Source organism: Elephas maximus, chromosome 4 (genome assembly GCF_024166365.1).
Source record: "Elephas maximus indicus isolate mEleMax1 chromosome 4, mEleMax1 primary haplotype, whole genome shotgun sequence".
Taxonomy (NCBI): Eukaryota; Metazoa; Chordata; class Mammalia; order Proboscidea; family Elephantidae; genus Elephas; species Elephas maximus.
This window is the reverse complement of record NC_064822.1, coordinates 170,378,015-170,399,701: the sequence shown is the minus strand read 5'-3', so window position 1 is coordinate 170,399,701 and position 21,687 is coordinate 170,378,015. Positions and strand designations below refer to the sequence as shown.

At 43.3% G+C, this 21,687-nt stretch overlaps 2 protein-coding genes across 2 annotated transcripts in view; one reads left to right on the top strand and one right to left on the bottom strand.

Annotated features, from left to right (window-relative positions):
* STAB2 (stabilin 2) overlaps window positions 1–21,687 on the bottom strand; it is a 213,803-nt gene that overhangs the window by 61,243 nt on the left and 130,873 nt on the right. Inside the window, exons 40-43 of the mRNA XM_049884206.1 lie at window positions 13,488–13,533; window positions 12,032–12,108; window positions 5,302–5,427; window positions 3,400–3,473 (exon numbers count right to left, since the gene is read on the bottom strand). Of these exons, the coding sequence (XP_049740163.1) occupies window positions 3,400–3,473; window positions 5,302–5,427; window positions 12,032–12,108; window positions 13,488–13,533 (323 nt within the window). The remainder of the gene's footprint in view (window positions 1–3,399; window positions 3,474–5,301; window positions 5,428–12,031; window positions 12,109–13,487; window positions 13,534–21,687) is intronic.
* The window catches only part of NT5DC3 (5'-nucleotidase domain containing 3), a 182,329-nt gene that overhangs the window by 134,194 nt on the left and 26,448 nt on the right, over window positions 1–21,687 (top strand). The window lies entirely within an intron of this gene.

Sequence of the window (21,687 nt, the reverse complement as noted above, 5' to 3'; positions counted from 1 at the left end):
AGAGCTTGTAGACTAAGATAGACTAGGAAGAAAGGCCTAGTGATCCAGTTCCAAAAATGAGCCAATGAAAACCTTATAGATCACAACAGAACAGTGTCTGACTCGCTTGTTTTGGATACATCATCAAAAAAAACTAGGGGGATCAATCACCAGAAGAGGACAGCATGTTTGATGAAGTAGTGGGCCAATGAGGGATGTGGGAGACCCTTGGTGAGATGGGTTGGCACAACAGCCCCAAAGATGGACTTGAACATGCTGGTGATCGTTAGGATGACATGGGACTGGGCAACATCTTGTTCTGTTGTACATAATGTCACCATAAGTCGAAGTCTCATCGATGGCAGCTAACAACAACAACATCTATTCTGTAATCACGATTGTCATTTTATATTTTAAATGTGCACATTTGGCACATTTCATTTTTTTAGCACTGGGATCTCATACACATCCTATCTTTGCTGCCATCTTTTTTTTTTTTTTTTTTTTTCTTTTTAGCTTTTTTACCTTATTTGGTCCCTTGCCTTCTAGGCATGATTTTTTTCTCTCTCTGACTGGTGAAGGATCAGTTGAAAGGAAGCTACCTCCTATTCCCATTCACACTCCTTTCTTGCTCATCTCTACCCCTTGCTCAGCCCAAAGGCACCAGTGGTAAGAGATGCTCAGAGAGGGCTTTGGAGTCAAGACATTGCATGAGGGCAAAGTCAGTCAGACCCACTGTTTGGTCAAGGGAGTCAGTCGGGGGTTTCAAGTAGAGGGAAGGGGCACTGTCTGGAGAAAGTCGTGGACCGGACCCCATGTCACGTGCGCAGACTGTGCACTGCTCAGGGGTGCTCAGCCAGGGGGGTGAATGGTGCTGAAACCCAGTCACACCATTCCTGGAGCTGCCCGCCTAGAGGAAGGGGTGCCTGCTTTGAATGTATTGTCCCGAATGTGCCTTCTTTTGTGGCAGTGGTTCTGGTCGGATGTCTACTTATTAGAACTTGAACTCATAGGCGGCGTCAGCCAGGGTCAAACTGTCAGGTCTTATACTGTTCCTTGTCCTTCACCATAGGCCTCAACCTCAGCTCAACTCTTTGCCAAGATACCGACCAGCTGTCCCTCTTCAGCTGAGATCCTCTTCTCAGAGCTTAGCCTTGCAGTTCTCTCTCTGCCTTCTAAGACTGGAAGATGGTTAGAGGCCTTGAGCACCAGAAAACTTGTTGGTTTTCTCTACCCCAAGTAATTTGAAGTAAAAAGCTCTACTGAACTCGAAAGTATGTATAAAGAGGTTCAACTCTGTTTTGATTTTCCTTATGACTACATGTATGTAGTGGGTTGAACTGTCCTTAGGTGCCGTTGAGTCGCTTCTGACTCATAGTGACCCATGTACGACAGAAGGAAACACTGCCCGGTCCAGCACCATCCTCACAACTGTTGCCATGCTTGAGCTGATTGGTGCAGCCACTGTGTCAATCCATCTCATTGAGGGTCTTCCTTTTTTTGTTGACCCTCTTCTTTACCAAGCATGATGTCCTTGTCCAGGGACTGATCCCTCCTGATAACATGTCCAAAGTATGTAAGACACAGTCTCACCATCCTTGCTTCTAAGGAGAATTCTGGTTGTACTTCTTCCAAGACAGATTTGTTCCTTCTTTTGGCAGTTCATGGTATAGTCAATATTCTTCGCCAACACCATAATTCAAAGGCCTCAATTCTTCAGTCTTCTTTATTCATTGTCCAGCTTTCGCATGCATATGAGGTGATTGAGGTGGGATATGAGGTGGGTAGAATGGTGGTCCCCAAAAAGATATGTTCAAGTCCTAACACCTGGTACCTGTGAATGTAACCTTATTTGGAATTAGGGTCTTTGCAGATGTAATTAAGTTAAGGATCTTGAGATGAGCTCATCCTGGACTTGTGGCGGACCCTAAATCCAATGACTGGGGTCCTTATAAAAGAAAGGAGAGGAGATCTAGGACACAGAGGCACAGAGGGGAAAGCCATGTGACGGTGGAGGCAGAGATTGAAGTGACTCCGTCATCTACAAGCCAAGGGACACCAAGTTGCTGGTAGCCCCCAGAAGCGAGGAGAGAAGCATGGATTGTCTCTCAGAACCTCCAGGAGGAGTCAACCCTGCTGATACCTGTCCTCCACAACTGTAAGAGAATACTTTTCTGTTGTTTGAAGCAACCAAACTTGTTACGGCAGCCACGGGAAGTGATACAATATATAACAGGTGTGTGTGTGTGTGTTGTGTGAGTGTGTATCTTTCAAAACAACTGTTGTTTCTTATTTTGGACTGCTTTAGGCACGTGCTTGATCTGCTTATTGGGAGACCTGACACTGAGGTCTCTGAACGGCTCGACAAGGTCAAACGTTCATTGGAGACTTGACTTTGTCACCTAATTTCTGGTGTCCTAATGTCTTGCCTGACCGTTTTGCTTGTTCACAATGTGATAGAGACAGAGAGACAGAGCTTGGGTCTCTGAGCCTCCAGCTTCCCTGTCTGTGTGTTTTCACCCCATGGACCCCTCTCCTCTTCTAATGCTGGAGTCACTTCCCCAGAACTGCCCTCTGAGGAGCCACTGAGGGGTCACTTGTGTTAAGGAATAGATGACTAATACTAGTTGCCGTTGCATTGATTCCAGCTCACGGAGACCCCACGTGTGTCAGAGTAAGGCTGCGCTCCACAGGGTTTTCAGTGCCCGCTTTTTCGGAAGTAAATCACCAGAACTTTCTTCCGGGGCACCCATGGGTAGACAGACTCTAACCTCCAACCTTTCCTTTGGCATTAGAGGGCTTAACCGTTTGCACCACCCAGGGATTTCATATGACTGCTAGAGGGCCTCAACTGTTCTCTTCTGTTTTGTCACATGCATTTCAGAGCCTTAAGCAAAAGCAATAATTGCAGGGTTCTAGGTATCAGAAAGCTGAAAGAAAGGGGAGCATTTCTGGGAACGTAGGTGCTCCCGAAATCATGTGGTGTTGGCAGATAACTACTTCTCCCCACCCTAAAGCAATCCCATCTCCTAGGTACCCTTCGTCCCCGATTTCTCCTCATTCCCCAATAATGGTCTCCCATCTTTCTAGAATTTCCCCTAAAGTATTTATTTTTTGGAAAGAAAGGTCTGGCAATCTACTTCCGAACATCAGACACTGAAAACCCTATGGATCACAATGGTCCAATCCCCAACCCATGACAGGGGTGATGCAGAACTGGGCACTGTTTTGTTCTCTTGTGTACAGGGTCACCATGAGTCAGGTGTCAACATGACAACAGCTAACAACAACAACAGCATTTATTTTCTGCTGCTGCTCCCCCAGTGGCCTAGTCTCAGCCCCTTTCCCTGAGGGTTGTGTCTGTAGACTCTGGCTTTTCCTCCTGGGAACGCTTAGGGACCCCTGGGAGGCAGAGCTTACCTGGTTGGGTCCCGTCTGCGTGCACTCTGCATTCTTGTCACAGCCACCATGGTTCTCCAAACACGGATTAATTTCTTTAAAACAAAAGCCAACATCTGGCATGAGAATCAAGCCTCACTCTCAAGAGATAGCATCTTGAGGGACCAGCCAGGATGACTGACTGAGGGGAACAGATGTCAACAGTGTGATTTAGTTTTGGGACAAGGCTGAGGCAGCAGCAGCCTGAGGGGGAGGGTGCCAGATCCGGTTTCTCAAAACAAACCCCTTTGAGACAGGCTAATCTCAGTAAACGCACAGACTGCAGGCTTGAATCTGCCCCTCTATGGAATGAATATGAGTGTTTGTATCAAAGGCCTTTTGTCTTAAGAAATAATGGAATCTTGGAATCCAGTCAACAATGCTATGCATGAAGAGACTTGAGATAAAAAAGAAATATATCACTTACAACCATCGCAATAAAGATGGGTTTAGGGAAGAATCATTCATAGACGCTAAATGTAGGTGGACATTTTGATGAGGAGCAGGGTATTTGCTTGGTCTTAAAGTATCTTCCCACTGATTGCTTATTAGTATCAAGGGGATGGAAAAGCAACTATACAGTGGTTAAAATATACATAAAGGGGTTAAAATATATATTTTTAGACAAGGAATAGATGGAAATTGTGTGCCTCCCGTGTGATACCGAGACGGGTTCCTCCCTTGTGTAGTGTTCTGTCCTGGAACGTGTAATCAGAATCTAGTCATGAAGAAACATCAGACACATCAGAGAAATCCACATTAAATGACATGCTATCAAAAAAAAAAAAAAAGAAAAGAAAGGAAAAAGAAAAGCCGGGGGAGGGGACTATATTCTTTAATAATGTCAACGTCATAAAAGACAAAGAAACTGTTCCACAGTAAAGAGAACTAAAGAGACACGACAACTAGATGCAATACCCGACTCTAGGCTGCAGTGAAAGAAAAATGCTATAAAGGTCATTGCGAGTCAACTGGTAAAATTAGATTACAAATGGTAATTAGATAGACGTGTATCAATACTGAATTTACGGGAGTTGATAGGTACCCTGTAGTTATGTTGGAGACTATCTTTCTCCGTAGGAAATACATATTCATAGAGCTACAGCTTACTCTCAAATATATAGATATACAATATATGTATTTATACATATATATGCCATTTGAGAGTAAGCTGTAGCTCTATGAATATGTACACACACACACACACAGATGATAAAGCAAATTGGCCAAAATGTTAACAATAGCTGAATCTAGATAAAGAGCATATGGGTCTTCTTTGTACTATTTTTTCAACTTTTCTGAATAAATTTTTTCCAACTAAAAAATTAAAACAAGACCACTTATGGCACACCTTTTGGGCAGAATAGTGTGTAGCCATTAAAAATAATGATTTAGATATATACTTATTTTCAGGGAAAGTTATATTGCTAAGCAGAGTAAACGCTATGTATCAAGAAATACCGTTTTTATTAAAAAAAAAATACATGTGTAGCAAAGTAGGGCAACATGACCATAGTAACAGTGGTTATGTCCAGAATTTCTTCTCCAGCATATACACATTCTCTAATTTTCCTACAGTGAGAATGTGCTACTTGTATAAAAAAAGAACTAATGAAAGTTGAAAAATTCAGTCACCGCCGTAATGTCTAGCTGGAAAGAGTTTTCCCCCTTCTTCCCTCCGAAGTGATTTTTGGGTACCACATACCTTTAGAGCCCTGTGGTCACACTTCCATACCCTCGTACCTGCCTTCCTGCGCCTGACAAATTGAAAGGTGATCAGGGCAGCCCCATGTGCTAACAATGACAGCTGACAAGTTATAATCGCTCAATAGCACTCTGACCCTTAAGCCGTTGCCACTGGACAGGTGAGAAGCGGGCACCCACCTAGGCACACGATGCCATCACCAGCGTAGCCCACCTTGCACACGCACAGCCGACGTCCTGGGGTGGTTCTTTTACAGTCAGCATTGGCAGAACAACCTCCGTTGCTGATCTCACAGGCATTGATTGCTAGAGGAAGGAGTGATGACACAGCAGAGGAAGGGTGGAAGAGGAAAACAAAACGTTGATTCATTTTTGGTTGGGTCACCAAGAAATGAAAGATTCCTAGAAATCCAAAGTTACCATGTTCTGGATTCAGAGGGAGGCACTGGTGATTCAGTGGTAAAATTCTCACCTTCTGTGCTGGAAACCTGAGTTCGATTCCTGGCCAGTGTACCTCACGCACAGCCACCACCCATCTGTCAGTGGAGGCCTGCGTGTTCCTGTCATACTGAACAGGATTCAACAGAGCTTCCAGGCTAAGATGGACTAGGAAGAAAGGCCTACTGATCTACTCCCCAAAATTAGCCAGTGAAAGCCCTGTGGATCGCAAAGGTCTGATCTGAAACTGACCACGGGGTTGGCAGAGTGTCGTTCCATCGTGCACGGGGTTGTCATGACCCAACAGCAGCCAAAAACAACAACCATTGGTTCAGAGGATGCAGGCAGCCTTATGAATGGCTACATTTTTGGAACAGTAAACATTTGGGATACACCACAACTACACTGGTAGGCGATGGTTAAATGTCTAATTGAAAAGAATAAAAAGCACCACATGGCTTCACTGGTGAATCAATCATTTAAAGAAGGTGAATACCAATTCCTCCAAACTTCCAAAAAATAGAAGAGGAGGGAACACTTCCCAGCTCATTCTATGAGACCAGTATTACCCTGACACCAAAACCAGACAAAGATATCACAAAAAAACCACAGACCAATATCTCTTATGAATATAGACACGAATGTCCTCAAAAAAATTGAATCCTGCAATCAGTGTAATACATCATATCAGTAGAATAAAAAGACAAAACCACCATCTCAATAGTTGCAGGAAAAGCATTTGACAAAATTCAACACCGTTTATAATAAAAACACTCAACAAACTAGGAAGAGAAGGGAATGTCCTCAACCTGGCAAAGGACATCTATGAAAAACGCACAGCTAATGTGATACTTAATGGTGAATAAAGTATTAAAGGCTGAATACTTTTGCCCTAAGGTCAGGAATAGGATGAGGATGTCCTCTCTCCCCACTTTTAATTCAACATTGTACTGGAAGTTCTAGCCAGCAAAATTAGGCAAGAAAAGGAAATAAAAAGCATGCAAACTGGAAAGGAAGAAGTAGAATTATTCACAGATGAAATGATTTTATAGGACAAGAACCTAATAAATGAATTCAGCAATTCACAGGATACAAGGTCTACATACAAAAAATCGGTTGTGTTTATATACAATAGTAATGAACAAAAGAGCCTTGATGGTGCAATGGTTTAAGTATTCAGCTGCTAACCAAAAAGTTGGCAGTTCAAACCCACCTGGCTTCTCCAGAAAAAAGACCTGGCAATCAGCTCTCGTAAAGATTACAGCCTAGGAAACCCTATGGGGGAGTTCTACTTTGTCCTATAAGGTCGCTCTGAGTCGGATTGGCTTGACAGAACATAACAAAAACAACAATAGTAATGAACAATCCAACAACGAAATTAAGGAAATAATTCTATTTACAGTAGCATCAAAAATCGTAAAATACTTAGGAATAAATTTAACCAAAAAAGGGTAAAATTCAGTTGTATACTGAAAATTATAAAACATTGTTAAATTAAAGGTGACCTGAATAAATGGGAAGACAACGCTTGGAAGACTTAAGATTTAAAATGGTAATGGTCCCAAATTGATCTACAGATTCAATGTAATCATTTTCAAAATTCCACCCGCCTTTTTTGTAGAAATGGAAAAGCTGGTCCGAAAATTCATATAGAATTGCAAAAGGGCCCTGAATAGTCAAAATGATCTTGGCGGGGGCGGGGGGGAGGGAAACAAAGTTGGAGGACTCACACTTCTGATTTCAAAACTTACTACAAAGCTACAGGAATAAAGGCAGGGTGGTACTGGCATAGGGATAGGCATACTGATCAATGCAATAGAATTGATTGTCCTGAAATAAACCCATGTGTTCAAGGTCAGTTGATTTTCGATGAAGGTATCAAGATATTTTCAACAAATGGTGCTGAGTCAACTGGATATCTACATGCAAAGGAATGAATTTGGACTCCTACCTCATCTCACATACCAAAATTAACTAAAAATGGATCAAAGATCTGCATTTAAGAGCTAAAGCTATAAAATTCTTAGAGGAAAACATAGGTGTAAATCATCTTAACCAAGATTAGGTGATGGTTTCTTAGATATGACACCAAAAACACATGCACAAAAGAAAAAATAGATAAACAGGACATCACCAATATTAAAAACTTTGTGCTTCAGAGGATTGCCTCCATAAATCAAAAATACAACCCACAGAGTGGGAGAAAATTTTTGCAAATCATGCATCTAAGTAGATTGCCAGGCCTTTCTTCTGAGGCACCTCTGGGTGGACTCACACCTCCAGCCTTTCAGTTAGCAGCCAAGTGTGTTAACCATTTGTACCACCCGGGAACTCCACTTACCATTTAATAGTTTTGATTTTCAAAGGATAAGGATATAATAAAATGTTCAGTGAAAACTCCATGAAATCTAAGTAATTTTTTTTTTCTTTGAGGGTATAGCCCTCAGAGGAATAATTACACACCGATGTGATAGATGAGGTGACTGGGATGAATTTGCACTAGATTCTAAGATTATAAGATAATTTAAAAACAAAGTCCTTCAGTGAAATGCAGTGTGAAAAGTCCAGGACCTGGTATCCCAAGGCCTGGTTTTGAGTCTTGGCTTGACCTTTACTTTGGGGTCCACCTATAGAGGCTTATTTATAGGTTTGGGGACTCACATCTGGTCATGTATATGAAAGTGTTATACAAATGTTCATCGTTCTTATGTTAACTTGCATTCTTTTGGTTTTGCTCTTTTTCCCAAAAACAGAGGGCAGGAAAAATGTTCTAGTTCTTTGTCCTTTCCAGTTGTTTTCACTAGCATGCTATATACATCCTACTGCAGGAAACATCTGGGACCAAGGTTAGGGGACCCACATTCCAGGGAAAGACAGCTTAGAAAGCAGAGTGGTGTGATCACTGTCCAGCTCCGCCACAGTCTGGACCAGAGCCTGCCTGGGACACAGTGCTCCAGAGAATAGTGATGCTAAGAGTGTCCAGTCTTCTAGCACCAAATATGTGTTAGGCACAGTAAGGCTCTTAGTTTGCATTTTTTGAGCGCTATGTGCCAAGGTTATTTTAACAACTTCACAGTTATTAATCCAGGTAATCAGCTAACACCCCAAAGAGGGAAAAAATCCATAAACCCATTGCCATCAAGTCGACTCAGACTCATAGTGACCCTATAGGGAAGTTCTCTTATTATTCCCAATTTGCAGATGAAAAATGATGCAAAGAATAGTCAAGCAACTTTCCCAAGTGCTGTAGGCTGAAAAATGCCCCCCACCCCCAAAGATAAAAAAAAAAATATATATATATATATATTTTCAAAGATACCCACGTCAAATCTCTGGAACCTGTGAATGTGACCTTATTTGGTAAAAGGGTTGTGATGGTTAATGTTATATCAACTTGGCTAGGCTATGATTCTCAGTGGTTTGGCAGACACTATGTAATCATCTTCCATTTTGTGATCTGATGTGAGCAGCCAATCAGTTGAAAGTGGAGTTTCCTTGGGGGCAGGGCCTGCCTCCAGTATATAAAGGGATGTCCTGGCAAAGCTCCTTCTGTCTCTCAGCTCGGCACTGTTCTCGTTGCCTGACCTCTGGTTTTTGGGAAGTAAGCCTGCAGAAATCTCTGGCCTGGCTCCTGACCTACAGATTTTGTTGGGTTCATCAGCCCCTGCCACCATGTGAGCCAGCAGAGGACTTTAGCCTGTCACCTGACCCATGGCTTTGGGACTTTCAGGCCCCTACAATTGTGTGAGCCATTTCCTTGAAATAAATTTCTTGCTGTAAGAATCTCGAGATCATCTTGGACTTAGAAACCAAAAGACCGAACTAGTTGCTGTCGAGTCAATTACAAGCCATGGCGACCCCATGTGCTTCAGAGTAGATCTGTGCTGCATAAGGTTTTCAATGATTGTGATCTTTCAGGAGTAGATTGCCCATCCTTTCTTCCAAGGTGCCTCTGGGTGGGTTTGAAATGCCAGCCTTTCAGTTAGCAGCTGAGTGCTTAACCATTTGCACCACCCAGGGGCTCCCCTGGATTTAGAGTGCACCCGAAATCCAATGACGAGTCTTCTTATAAGAGACAGAAGACGAGGAAGCAATGTGACCACGGAGGCAAAGACTGTAGAGACGCAGCCACAAGTTAAAGAATGCCAACAGCCATCAGAACCTGGAAGAGGCAAAGAAGAGATTCTCTTTTAGAGCCTCTGGAGGGAGCACAGCCATGATGGATTTTGGACTTCTAGCCTCCAGAACAGATGCTACATTGGAAGTGCTCACTGGTCTATGCCAAGACATTTGAAAGACAGCTAACTGGCCAACTGACTGGAAAAGATCCATATTCGTGTCCATTCCAAAGAAAGGTGATCCAACAGAATGCAGAAATCATTGAACAATATCACTAATATCACACACAAGTAAAATTTTACTGAAGGTAATTCAAAAATGGTTGCAGCAATACATTGACAGGGAACTGCCAGAAATTCAAGCTGGATTTAGAAGGGGATGTGGAATGAGGGATATCACTGCTGATATTAGATGGATCTTAGCTGAAAGCAGAGAATACCAGAAAGATGTTTACCTGTATTTTGTTGACTATGCAAAGATATTTGACTGTGTGGATCATAACAAATTATGGATAATATTGTGAAGAATGGGAATTCCAGAATGCTTAATTGTCCTCATAAGGAACCTGTATATAGACCATATATAGGAGAGGTGTGCATCAGGGTTGTATCCTTTCATCATACTTATTCAATCTGCATGGTGAGCAAATAATCCAAGAACTTGGACTATATGAAGAAGAATGTGACATCAGGGTTAGGGGAAGATTCATTAACTGTGATATCAGATGACACAACCTTGCTTGCTGAAAACAAAGAAGACTTGAATCACTTACTCATGGTCAAAGACTACAGTCTTCAGTATGGATTACACCTAAGCATAAAGAATACAAAAATCCTCACAACTAGACCAATAGGCAACATCATGATAAATGGAGAAAAGATTGAAGTTGTCAAGATTTCATTTTACTTAGATCCACAATCAATGCCCATGGAAGCAGGAGTTTAGAACTCAAAGGACGTATTGCATTGGGCAAATATGCTGCAAAAGACCTGTTTCAAGTGTTCAGTAACAAAGACGTCACTTTGAGGATGAATGTGCACCTGACCCAAGCCATGGTATTTTCAGTATGCATGTGAAAGCTGGACAATGAAGAAGAATTGATGGATGTGAAATTATGGTGTTGGTGAAGAATACTGAATACATCATGGACTGCCAAAAGAACAAACAAATCTGTCTTGGAAGAAGTATAGCCAGAATGTTCCTTGGAAGCGAAGATGGCAAGACTTTATCTCATGTACTTTGGACTTGTTATCAGGAGAGACCAGTCCCTGGAGAAGGACATCATGTTTGGTAAAGTGGAGGGTGAGCAAAAAAAAGATTCCCAATGAGATGGACTGACACAGTGGCTGCAACAATAGGCTCAAATGTAGCAATGATTGTGAGGATGGCACAGGACCAGGCAGTGTTTCATTCTGTTGTACATAGGGTCGCTATGAGTCCGAAGTGATTAGATAATACCTAACAACAGTAACAGCCTCTAGAACTATGAAAGAATACGTTTCTGTTGTTTTAAGCCACCCACTTTGTGATGATTTGTTAAAGCAGTCAGAGGAAACTAATATACCAAGGTAATACACCAAAGTAATACAAATACTAGGTGATTAGAGTCAAACCCGGAGGGTTTAATGCTGAGGCTGTTACACTAGCTGCATTATTCTGCCCTTGTGCACAGAGAGATCATTTCATCTCACAGCCACTCTACAACATGAGTTGGTGGAGCTCAGAGCAGTTAAGCGACCCACCCAAGGCCACATGGGTAGGAGGAGGATAAAACAGGGCTTGAGCCCTTTTCTGACCCTCTCCACAGAGTCTTGATGCTCAGGCTACACCCTAGGCCAATAGAATCAGAATCCCCGGGATGCTCTTTAGTGGCTTTTGAAGCTCCCTAGGTGGATGGCACAAATGGTTAAGCACTTGACTACTAGCCAAAGGGCTGGAGGTTGGAACCCTTTCAGAGGTACCTTGGAAGACAGGCCTGCTGGTCTGTTTTTGAAAGGTTACAGCCATTGAAAACCCTATGGAGCAGTTCTACTCTGCACACATGGGGTTGCCATGAGTCAGAATTGACCTGATGGCGGCAACTAACAACAACAGCTGATTCCAATCGCAGCCAAGATGGTGAACCATGGCTTGATGAAAACAGGTGCCATTGGCCTGCCCATTCCAAAACTAACAAGCCCCATATGTGAACAGCTGGTTTCTGGGCCAGGTGTCCAATCAGCTGCCTCGTTACATCCCATTCCTCATCGTTGGTTGGCACCAGCCGCCAAGGCCCAGTCAGTCTACAGGAATCCAGATCTCTCCACAGCCCATGTGAACCCTGAGGCCCGCAGTGCATTCCTTCTCCACTTGCCTGTGCAGACTGTCCCGTTCCCTTGGAACCCTGCTGCACACTTGCACAATGCTGTGCCATCGGAATTGAGAAGGCAGCTGCAACGAGAATGGGCAAATGGTGTTTGTAGATAAATACATAACCCAATACCCCACCACATGATTTACAGTACGCCTTTACCCCATCACCCCAGCCTCTCGGCCCCTGCCCCCATAAAGCACTTAGGGATCCTAGATAAGGTTTGGGAGGAGAGTCCATTGCTAGCACGGCCCCCTAACAGGCAGCTAAAGTTGCAGTCAGTGATCAGCAGACTATGGAGTGCGCAGATGTAGGTGGTAGCCAAGGAATAAGAAGAGTAGCTACTGATCTTTGGAGAAACTCCTGTGTGCTAGGGGCTGTGCTTCTTGCTTTATTTCACGTGATCTATTTTTTTTTTTTTTACACAATACCCAATAGCCGTAGAAAGTAGATATTATTATTATTTTCACTTGGAGTTCTGGGTGATGCTAACAGTTAACACGCTTGCTGCTAACCAAAACAGTTAACATGCGTGCTACTAACCCAGGGGCGCCTTGGAAGAGAGGCCTGGTTATCCACTTCTAAAAAATCAGCCATTAAAAACCCTGTGGAGCACACTTCTACTCTGAAACATGAGTCAGAATCAACTCATGGCAAGTGGTGGTGGAGGATAATTCCCACTTCCTGATGAAGAAACTGAGGCCCAGAGGAATTACGTAACTGGCTCGGGGTCACATGGTCCGTGACAATTACAGAGGCTGACTTTGAATTCTGGTGTGACTCCAATTAACCACCACATTAAGCTCTTGTGGGGGATGCGGAGAGGCGTACCAAAGGCATGGCAGGTATGGCATGTGCCCGGGGCACCACTTGAAGCAGGGGGCGCCACTGAGCACATCACAGACGAGTTTTTATCAGTGAAAGCCAGGAAGCTGCAGCTATAATTTTCATGTAGTGCCATAGTAAGTAAAAGATCAACAAGCTTGGCTTGTATATGTGAGCTGATATTATAGTAGAGTTATCTAGAAGATGTGTGTCAGATGTTTGGACAGCGGGACAATTTCAGTGGTTGCCATAGGCGCTGTTTTCCATAGAGGTGCCTCTGGGGGGATGGGAGTCTGAACTCAGGCTTGGCTGCAAGGCGGAGCAAGGCTGAATGAAAAGGAGCCCCACTGGGCTTTCTCTGCCTCAGTGAGAGCCCCTGGGACTTGAACTGGAGTGACAACTGCCATTTCTGCTCATGTGCCAGGCAACTTAGGTGGCAGCTTGTTAAACTGGAACTGGCAAGTTGATGGTGGCCTCTTCAGAGATATTTTTAGTCTCATACTTAAAAGTTTACTGTAAACACCTGGTAAATAGCATCTGGAAACTGCTTCCTCAAGGATAGGGCCTGGAGCTGAAACCACTGGGAAGGAACCCCCTTTGCGTTGTCCCCAAAGGAGGCCCAGAGGGCACCTACTTGGCACTGGTGTGGCATGTCCCATTGCAGTTGTCTTTTGTGATTTCTGAAAAAGAGAACCAGTCGCTTTGTCAGCCTTCTTTCACCAAACCTCACTTGAGCCGTATCTTTTAGTACTTGCTGCTAGGAGAAGATTTACTTATTCTGAAGTAACCAGTATCTGTCATACAAAGTATGTGACTGTCATGCGTTGAATTATGTCCCCCCAAAAATGTGTGTATCAGTTTGGCTGGGCCATGATTCCCAGTACTGTGTGATTTTCCTATACATTGTAAATCCTGCCTCTACGATGTTAATGAGGGAAGATGGGTAGCAGTTGTCGTTAGTGAGGCAGGATCGGTCTACAAGATTGGATTGTGTCTTGAGGCAATTTCTTGAGATATAAAAGAGAGAAACGAGCAGAAAGACATGTGGGCCTCATACCACCAAGAAAGCAGTGCCTGGAGCAGAGTATGTCCTTTTGGACCTGGGGTCCCTGTGCGGAGGAGCTCCTAGTCAGGGGGAAGACTGATGCGAAGGCTGACAGAGAGAGAAAGCCTTCTCTTGGAGCTGACACCCTGATTTTGGACTTCGAGCCTACTTTACTGTGAAGAAATAAATTTCTCTTTGTTAAAGCCATCCACTTGTGGTGTTTCTGTTATAGCAGCACTCGATGACTAAGACATAATTGGGTACCGAGAGAGTGGGGTGCTGCTCTAACAGATACCTACAATGTGGAAGCGGTTTTGAGACTGTGAATGGATACAGAAGTGGCCGCAGCAGAGAACCGGAAGCAGCAGAACCAGGAGACCAGCGTGAGATGGCGCTGGAGCTGACTCACAGAGTGAGAGAGCTGAGTGCCTGCGCACAGGAGGCTTCCTGGCTGAGTGGGGTGCCCCACACACTTATTGGTGGAGCTACAGATCTTTGGAACACTTGCCCCAGCAGGGTAGATGTGGGCGAGAGTCCCGAGCTGCCAAGAGGCCAAGAAACGAGGAAGCAGAAGCTGAAGAGACAAGGAACACAAGAAGCTGAGCTACCTCAGTCTCACCAGGTAAGGCCATGACCTCAGGGTTTTCAAAAGGTGGAGCGGGTGGCCTCTGGTGTTTCTAAGGGTGGAGTCACCACTCAGATGGACTAGGAAAATGGTGTGCATAAAACCATGGGAGCAGAGTTGCTGTCCCAGTGGGCCTGGAAGCAAGAGCTGAAGCCCAGGGCTGAGGGGCCTCTGCTCAGAATCTGGAGAGTGTGGCCAATACCTAGAGTCTGGAGGGAAGGGCCATTGTGTAAATTGTCTCAAAGAACAGAATTATTTTCAAAGCCTTGAGGGCTAATGTAGTGTGTTCTGCTGACTTGCTTGGTGCCTGTTATCCCTTCTTTTCCTCCAGTTTCTCCCATTTGTAATGGCGATGTCTAACTTGTACCTGTTCTGCCATTATACCTTGGGAAGCAGATAACTTGTATTCTAGATTTCACAGATGAAGAGGAATTTTTGGATTTTAGACTTGGAGTTAAGACTTTTGCCTTGATACAATGGGGTGAATATGTTTTGCATGTTGCAAGGATGTGACTTTTTGGGGGCCAAAGGGTGGAATGTCATGGATTGAATTATGTCCCCCCAAAAATGTGTGTATCAATTTGACTGGGCCATGATTCCCAGTATTGTGTGATTTTCCTATACATTGTAAATCCTGCCTCTATGATGTTAATGAGGGAAGATGGGTGGCAGTTGTGTTAGTAAGGCGGGATCAATCTACAAGATTGGATTGTGTCTTGAGGCAATCTCTCGAGATATAAAAGCGAGAAACAAGCAGAGAGACACATACCACCAAGCAGTGGGCCTCATACCACCAAGAAAGCAGTGCTGGGAGTAAAGTGCATCCTTTTGGACCTGGGGTCCTGGCGTGGAGAAGCTCCTAGTCTGCGGGGAGATTGCTGAGAAAGCTGACAGACAGAGAAAGCCTTCCCCTGGAGCTGACACCCTGAATTTGGACTTTGAGCCTACTTTACTGTGAAGAAATAAGTTTCTCTTTGTTAAAGCCATCTCCTTGTGGTTTCCTGTTATAGCAGCACTTGATGACTAAGACAGTAACCCACCATGTAAATCTTTCTTTACACTGGCTTTCAGGACACTCACAGCCAAATCTAAAGGTCAAACATGGATCAACAACAGTACAAGAACTACTAAGGGAGTGTCTCCTGCAAAGATCAGTAAAGCACAGTAGCTTCCCTCTCATGGGACTGTGTTCAGAGGTTGATGTGCATTCCTTCCCAGGGTTTGATTTTCTGCTCTTATTTATATTTTTGTTCCTTATTCTTTCAAATTTTTTTTGTCATATTATTAGGGAGTGACATAAACAAGCAAATGTGCAATTATACCTAATCTTTTTTTTTTTTTTTTTTTTAACATGTACAGAAATAGCCCAAGGCCTGGCACACGTGGGAACTCATTATTTGTTGAATTAATTTCCAAATTCCCTGAACACAGCATAGTTTCTTGCTCTTGGATAGCTAGCTAACCGATACTTCCTGGCAAGGAGGACTCACGAAGAAATCACTAGAGATGAGGAAAGTGTACCCTTTGGGCAGGATGCTACTTATGTTGAGAGCTTTGGGGATTAGTTCTGATCAAGTTGCCCACGGAAGGTTCTGAGACAGACACCTGACTGCAAAAGGGGACTGTTTTGTGTCAAAGGGAACATTTCCAGGCTCAAGTGGTTTGGAGTGGATGCAGTGTAATTTTATGCTTCTTTGTACTACTCCTTGAGCCTAGAAATCCCTTTTTCCGTTTGCTACCTGTTAAAACTCCAATCATCTTTTAGAACTTCCTTTCTGAAACCTGCTCTAAACTTCAATTAATTCAATTAATTGGTAGTGGTTACATGGTGTGTTCTGTTGAGAAGGATCTGATGCTCCTATCTGGCCTCAGAGGGAGAGACTGCAATAATTGATTAGTGATGTTTGCCATGGGCTTGGGAGCAGGGAGTTAGCTTGCAGGCAAAGGAGTTATCTCCCTTGCTCCAGTTCAGTGACTCTTTGCTCTGCACTCCCATACTACTGTTTTTCCCGTTTTTTTTTAAATTGAGATTTATTTCCATTGGCCTTCCTTTGCAGGTCATTGCTTACACTTCTATTTACTTTACTAGAATGGGAGCTCCTTGGGCAAGGGTGTGCATTGAAGATGGTCTGGCGATAAGGCTGGAAAAAAGGGTGAGTGTCAGTTGGTGAATGCCTTTGTACTCCAACCTGCTAAGGAGTTTGAACTTTCTCCTGTAGGCAATGGAAAACCACAGCAAGTTGTCAAGTCTTGGTAAGGGATTAGGAAACATCTTATCTATCTTCTGGAAAGTTCTCTCTACGTCAGTGTAGAGTATGGAATATGGAACATAGGACCAGAGACCAAGGCATTGGCCAAGAGGCTACTTGAGAGGAGAACAGGAGGAAGGGATGGATTTGAGAGATGTGGAGGGCGAAGAATTAGATATGTTAATGAGGGAGAGAGAGGCATGGAGGCTGAGTAGGTGGTTTCTAGATTGGGTGAATAGGTGGGGTCTTTCCTCATGGTAGGGAAATCAGGAAGAGAAGTGAGTCTGGTTCTGTGTCCTTGGCTCAGCTGTCTTCCTCTTCTGTGGAGTGAACCTTATATATTTTCTGCTTGTTCACTGATGTCTCTTACATTTATATCTCCAGGCTTGACCTCACTCCTGAGCTTCAAACCCATAGATTTAACTGTGTACTCTGTGGCAACTGGCTGGGTACTATCACCAGACTATAAGCTGTTGAAGGCAAGGATCATATCACGTGCATTGCAATGTCTTTAGCATAGTGCCTGGCACATAGTAGGAGCTCAGTCAAGTATCTGCTGAATGAATGAATGGATGTCTCCTGGCCATCTCTATCTGGATGTCCACTGGCACCTCAAACTCAACCAACCCTAAACTGAACTACCCCCCTAACAGCCCTCTTCCTAAATTGGTCCACCATCCATGTAGTTGCCCAAGTCATAATCTGGGTGTCATCCTTGACCGCTTTCTCCCTTTTCTTTTCCTCCTGCAGATAATCAGTCACCACATGCTGTTGATTCTATTTCGTTTAGCAACCAAGTGTCTCTGTTTTCACTGCCACAGTGATGCCACTGTCTTAGTTCTGACTTTCATCAATTGTCTCTTTTTTTTTTTTTTAACTTTTATTAAGCTTCAAGTGAACGTTTACAAATCCAATCAGTCTGTCACATATAAGTTTACATACATCTTACTCCGTACTCCCACTTGCTCTCCCCCTCTTGAGTCAGCCCTTTCAGTCTCTCCTTTTGTGACAATTTTGCCAGCTTCCCTCTCTCTCTATCCTCCCATCCCCCCTCCAGAAAAGAGTTGCCAACACAATCTCAAGTGTCCACCTGATATAATTAGCTCACTCTACATCAGCGTCTCTCTCCCACCCGCTGACCAGTCCCTTTCATGTCTGATGAGTTGTCTTCGGGGATGGTTCCTGTCCTCTGCCAACAGAAGGTCTGGGGACCATGGCCGCTGGGATTCCTCTAGTCTCAGTCAGACCATTAAGTTCGGTCTTTTTATGAGAATTTGGGGTCTGCATCCCACTGATCTCCTGCTCCCTCAGGGGTCCTCTGCTGTGCTCCCTGTCAGGGCAGTCATCGATTGTGGCCGGGCACCAACTAGTTCTTCTGGTCTCAGGGTGATGTAGGTCTCTGGTTCATGTGGCCCTTTCTGTCTCTTGGGCTCTTAGTTGTCGTGTGGCCTTGGTATTCTTCATTTTCCTTTGCTCCAGGTGGGTTGAGACCAATTGATGCATCTTAGATGGCCGCTTGTTAGCATTTAAGACCCCAGACGCCACATTTCAAAGTGGGATGCAGAATGCTTTCATGATAGAATTATTTTGCCAATTGACTTAGAAGTCCCCTCAAACCATGTTCCCCAGACCCCTGCCCCTGCTCCGCTGACCTTTGAAGCATTCATTTTATCCCGGAAACTTCTTTGTTTTAGGTCCAGTCCAATTGAGCTGACCTTCCATGTATTGAGTGTTGTCTTTCCCTTCACCTAAAGCAGTTCTTATCTACTGATTAATCAATAAAAAACCCTCTCCCACCCTCCCTCCCTCCTCCCCTCGTAACCACAAAAGTATGTGTTCTTCTCAGGTTTACTATTTCTCAAGATCTTATAATAGTGGTCTTATACAATATTTGTCCTTTTGCCTCTGACTAATTTCACTCAGCATAATGCCTTCCAGGTTCCTCCATGTTATGAAATGTTTCACACATTCGTCACTGTTCTTTATCGATGCGTAGTATTTCATTGTGTGAATATACCACAATTTATTTACCCATTCGTCTGTTGATGGACATCTTGGTTGCTTCCAGCTTTTTGCTATTGTAAACAGAGCTGCAATAAACATGGGTGTGCATATATCTGTTTGTGTGAAGGCTCTTGTATCTCTAGGGTATATTCCGAGGAGTAGGATTTCTTGGTTGTATGGTAGTTCTATTTCTAACTGTTTAAGAAAACGCCAGATAGATTTCCAAAGCGGTTGTACCATTTTACATTCCCACCAGCAGTGTATGAGAGTTCCAATCTCTCCGCAGCCTCTCCAACATTTATTATTTTGTGTTTTTTGGATTAATGCCAGCCTTGTTGGTGTGAGATGGAATCTCATCATAGTTTTAATTTGCATTTCTCTAATGGCTAATGATCGAGAGCATTTTCTCATGTATCTGTTGGCTGCCTGAATATCTTCTTTAGTGAAATGTGTGTTCATATCCTTTGCCCACTTCTTGATTGGGTTGTTTGTCTTTTTGTGGTTGAGTTTTGACAGAATCATGTAGATTTTAGAGATCAGGTGCTGGTCGGAGATGTCATAGCTGAAAATTCTTTCCCAGTCTGTAGGTGGTCTTTTTACTCTTTTGGTGAAGTCTTTAGATGAGCATAGGTGTTTGATTTTTAGGAGCTCCCAGTTATCTGGTTTCTCTTCATCATTTTTGGTAATGTTTTGTATTCTGTTTATGCCTTGTATTAGGGCTCCTAGGGTTGTCCCAATTTTTTCTTCCATGATCTTTATCGTTTTAGTCTTTATGTTTAGGTCTTTGATCCACTTGGAGTTAGTTTTTGTGCATGGTGTAACGTATGGGTCCTGTTTCATTTATCAATTGTCTCTTGAAAACTTGCCACAGTTTCCAGACTGTCCCCTGGCAATGTCATTTTAAGTGTGGTTGGTCCTAGCATACACCATGTTCTTATAAACTCATAAGTGACAGCTAGGGGCAATCTATTGTATCTATTTGAGAGATTCTCCAGGATATCTTCCTGTTTGCATGACCCCATTGCTCCCTTCTCCCCTCTCCTAGGCTTTGTGAATCCTGGCTCTGTACTCTAGCATTCGATACGTTGCCCTGGGTTGTCTCTTTGGCTTGGGACCATTCAGATTTCCTACTTCAGCTTTTCAACAAACTCAATTCTGTATTCCCTTAATTTCAGCATCAATTAGAGCTTTGGGCAAAGACACTCCTGACAACCCTAATCCCTCATTGGGCTAGTGGACCCCTGTGATTCCCTCTATGGCCCCCACCTGAGAAGAGGCAACTTCTTGTGCTTCTGTAACTTCTGAAAACTGCTTCCAGATCTATTCTTTCATATCTAGTGTCAGAAGAGTCTTCTGGAAATGCAAATATAATCATATTTCTCCCCTGTTTTTAAACCCTTTAATGGGCTTTTGTTGGCTTTAGAGAAGGCTCAACCTGCTTAGTCTTTCAGGATCTGGCACCTGCCTACCACTCTAGCCTTTTCTCATTCAGCTTTACTCTTTGCCCCTACATGCTCTCATTCCGAAATCCTTTGTTTCCCTAAGCGTACAGAGCGTTCTCATATCCCTGTGCCATTCCGTGTGCTTCTTTTGGCCTGACATTCTCGGCCCTCTCATCACTCTCACCTGGAGTGTATTAAGAAACATCAGCCAATGTGGTGGGGGCAGGAAAAATGGGTTTGCTCAGACCCTGATAGTGGAAAAAAAATTGTTAGAGCCTCTGGAGAACAGGTTGGCAATAAATAACAAAATCTTTCCACAAAGTGCCAACTTCTGACTCAAAAATTCCATCTCTAGGAGTTTAGCTAAATGAAGTATTAAGACAAATGCAAAAGGATGTATATACAAGATATTAATTGAAGCATTATAAAAGCAGGAAATTGGTTTAAAAAGGGGGTGCACTCATCTAATGGAATATTATGTAGAAATTTTAAAAGTCATGATATGTATCTATATTTATTTGCATGGAAAGATTCCCATGATATATTGTGGAATGAGAAAAGTAGGTTACAAAACCATATGTAGAATATAGTTTCATTCTTGTTGTTAAGTGCTGTCAAGTCGGTTCCCACTCATAGCGACTCTGTGTACAACAGAATGAAATGCTGCCTGGTCCTGCGCTGTCCTCACAGTCATTGCTATGCTTGAGCCCGTCGTTATAGCCACTGTGCCAATCCATCTCGTGGAGGGTTTTCTCTCTTTTACTGACCCTATACCAAGCAGGATGTCCGTCTCCAGGAATTGGTCCCTCCTGATAATATGTCCAAAGTACATGAGACAAAGTCTTGCCATCCTCACTTCTGAGGAAGATTCTGGCTGTACTTCTTCTAAGACAGATTTGTTTGTTCTTCTGGCAGTTCATGGTATATTCAGTATTCTTCATTAACACCATAATTCAAATGCATCAATTCTTCTTTAATCTTCCTTATTCATTATCTAGCTTTTGCATACATATGAGGGGATTGAAAATACCATGGCTTGAGTCAGGCACACCTGAGTCCTCAAAATGATAACTTTGCTTTTGAACACTTTAAAGACGTCTTTTGCAGCAGATATGCCCAATGCAATGTGTCGTCTGATTTCTCGACTGCTGCTTCTGTGGGCGTTGATTGTGGATCAAGTATAATGAAGTCTTTGACAACTTCAATATTTTCGCTGTTTATCATGATGTTGCAAAGGTATTTGACTGTATGGATCATAACAAATTATGGATAAAACTGTGAAGAATGGGAATTCCAGAACACTTCATTGTGCTCACGAGGAACCTGTAAATAGTCCAAGAGGCAGTTCAAGCAGAACAAGGGGATACTGCATGGTTTAAAATCAGGAAAGGTGTGTGTCAGGGTTATATCCTTTCATCATACTTATTCAGTTTGTATGCTGAGCAAATAATCTGAGAAGCTGGACTGCA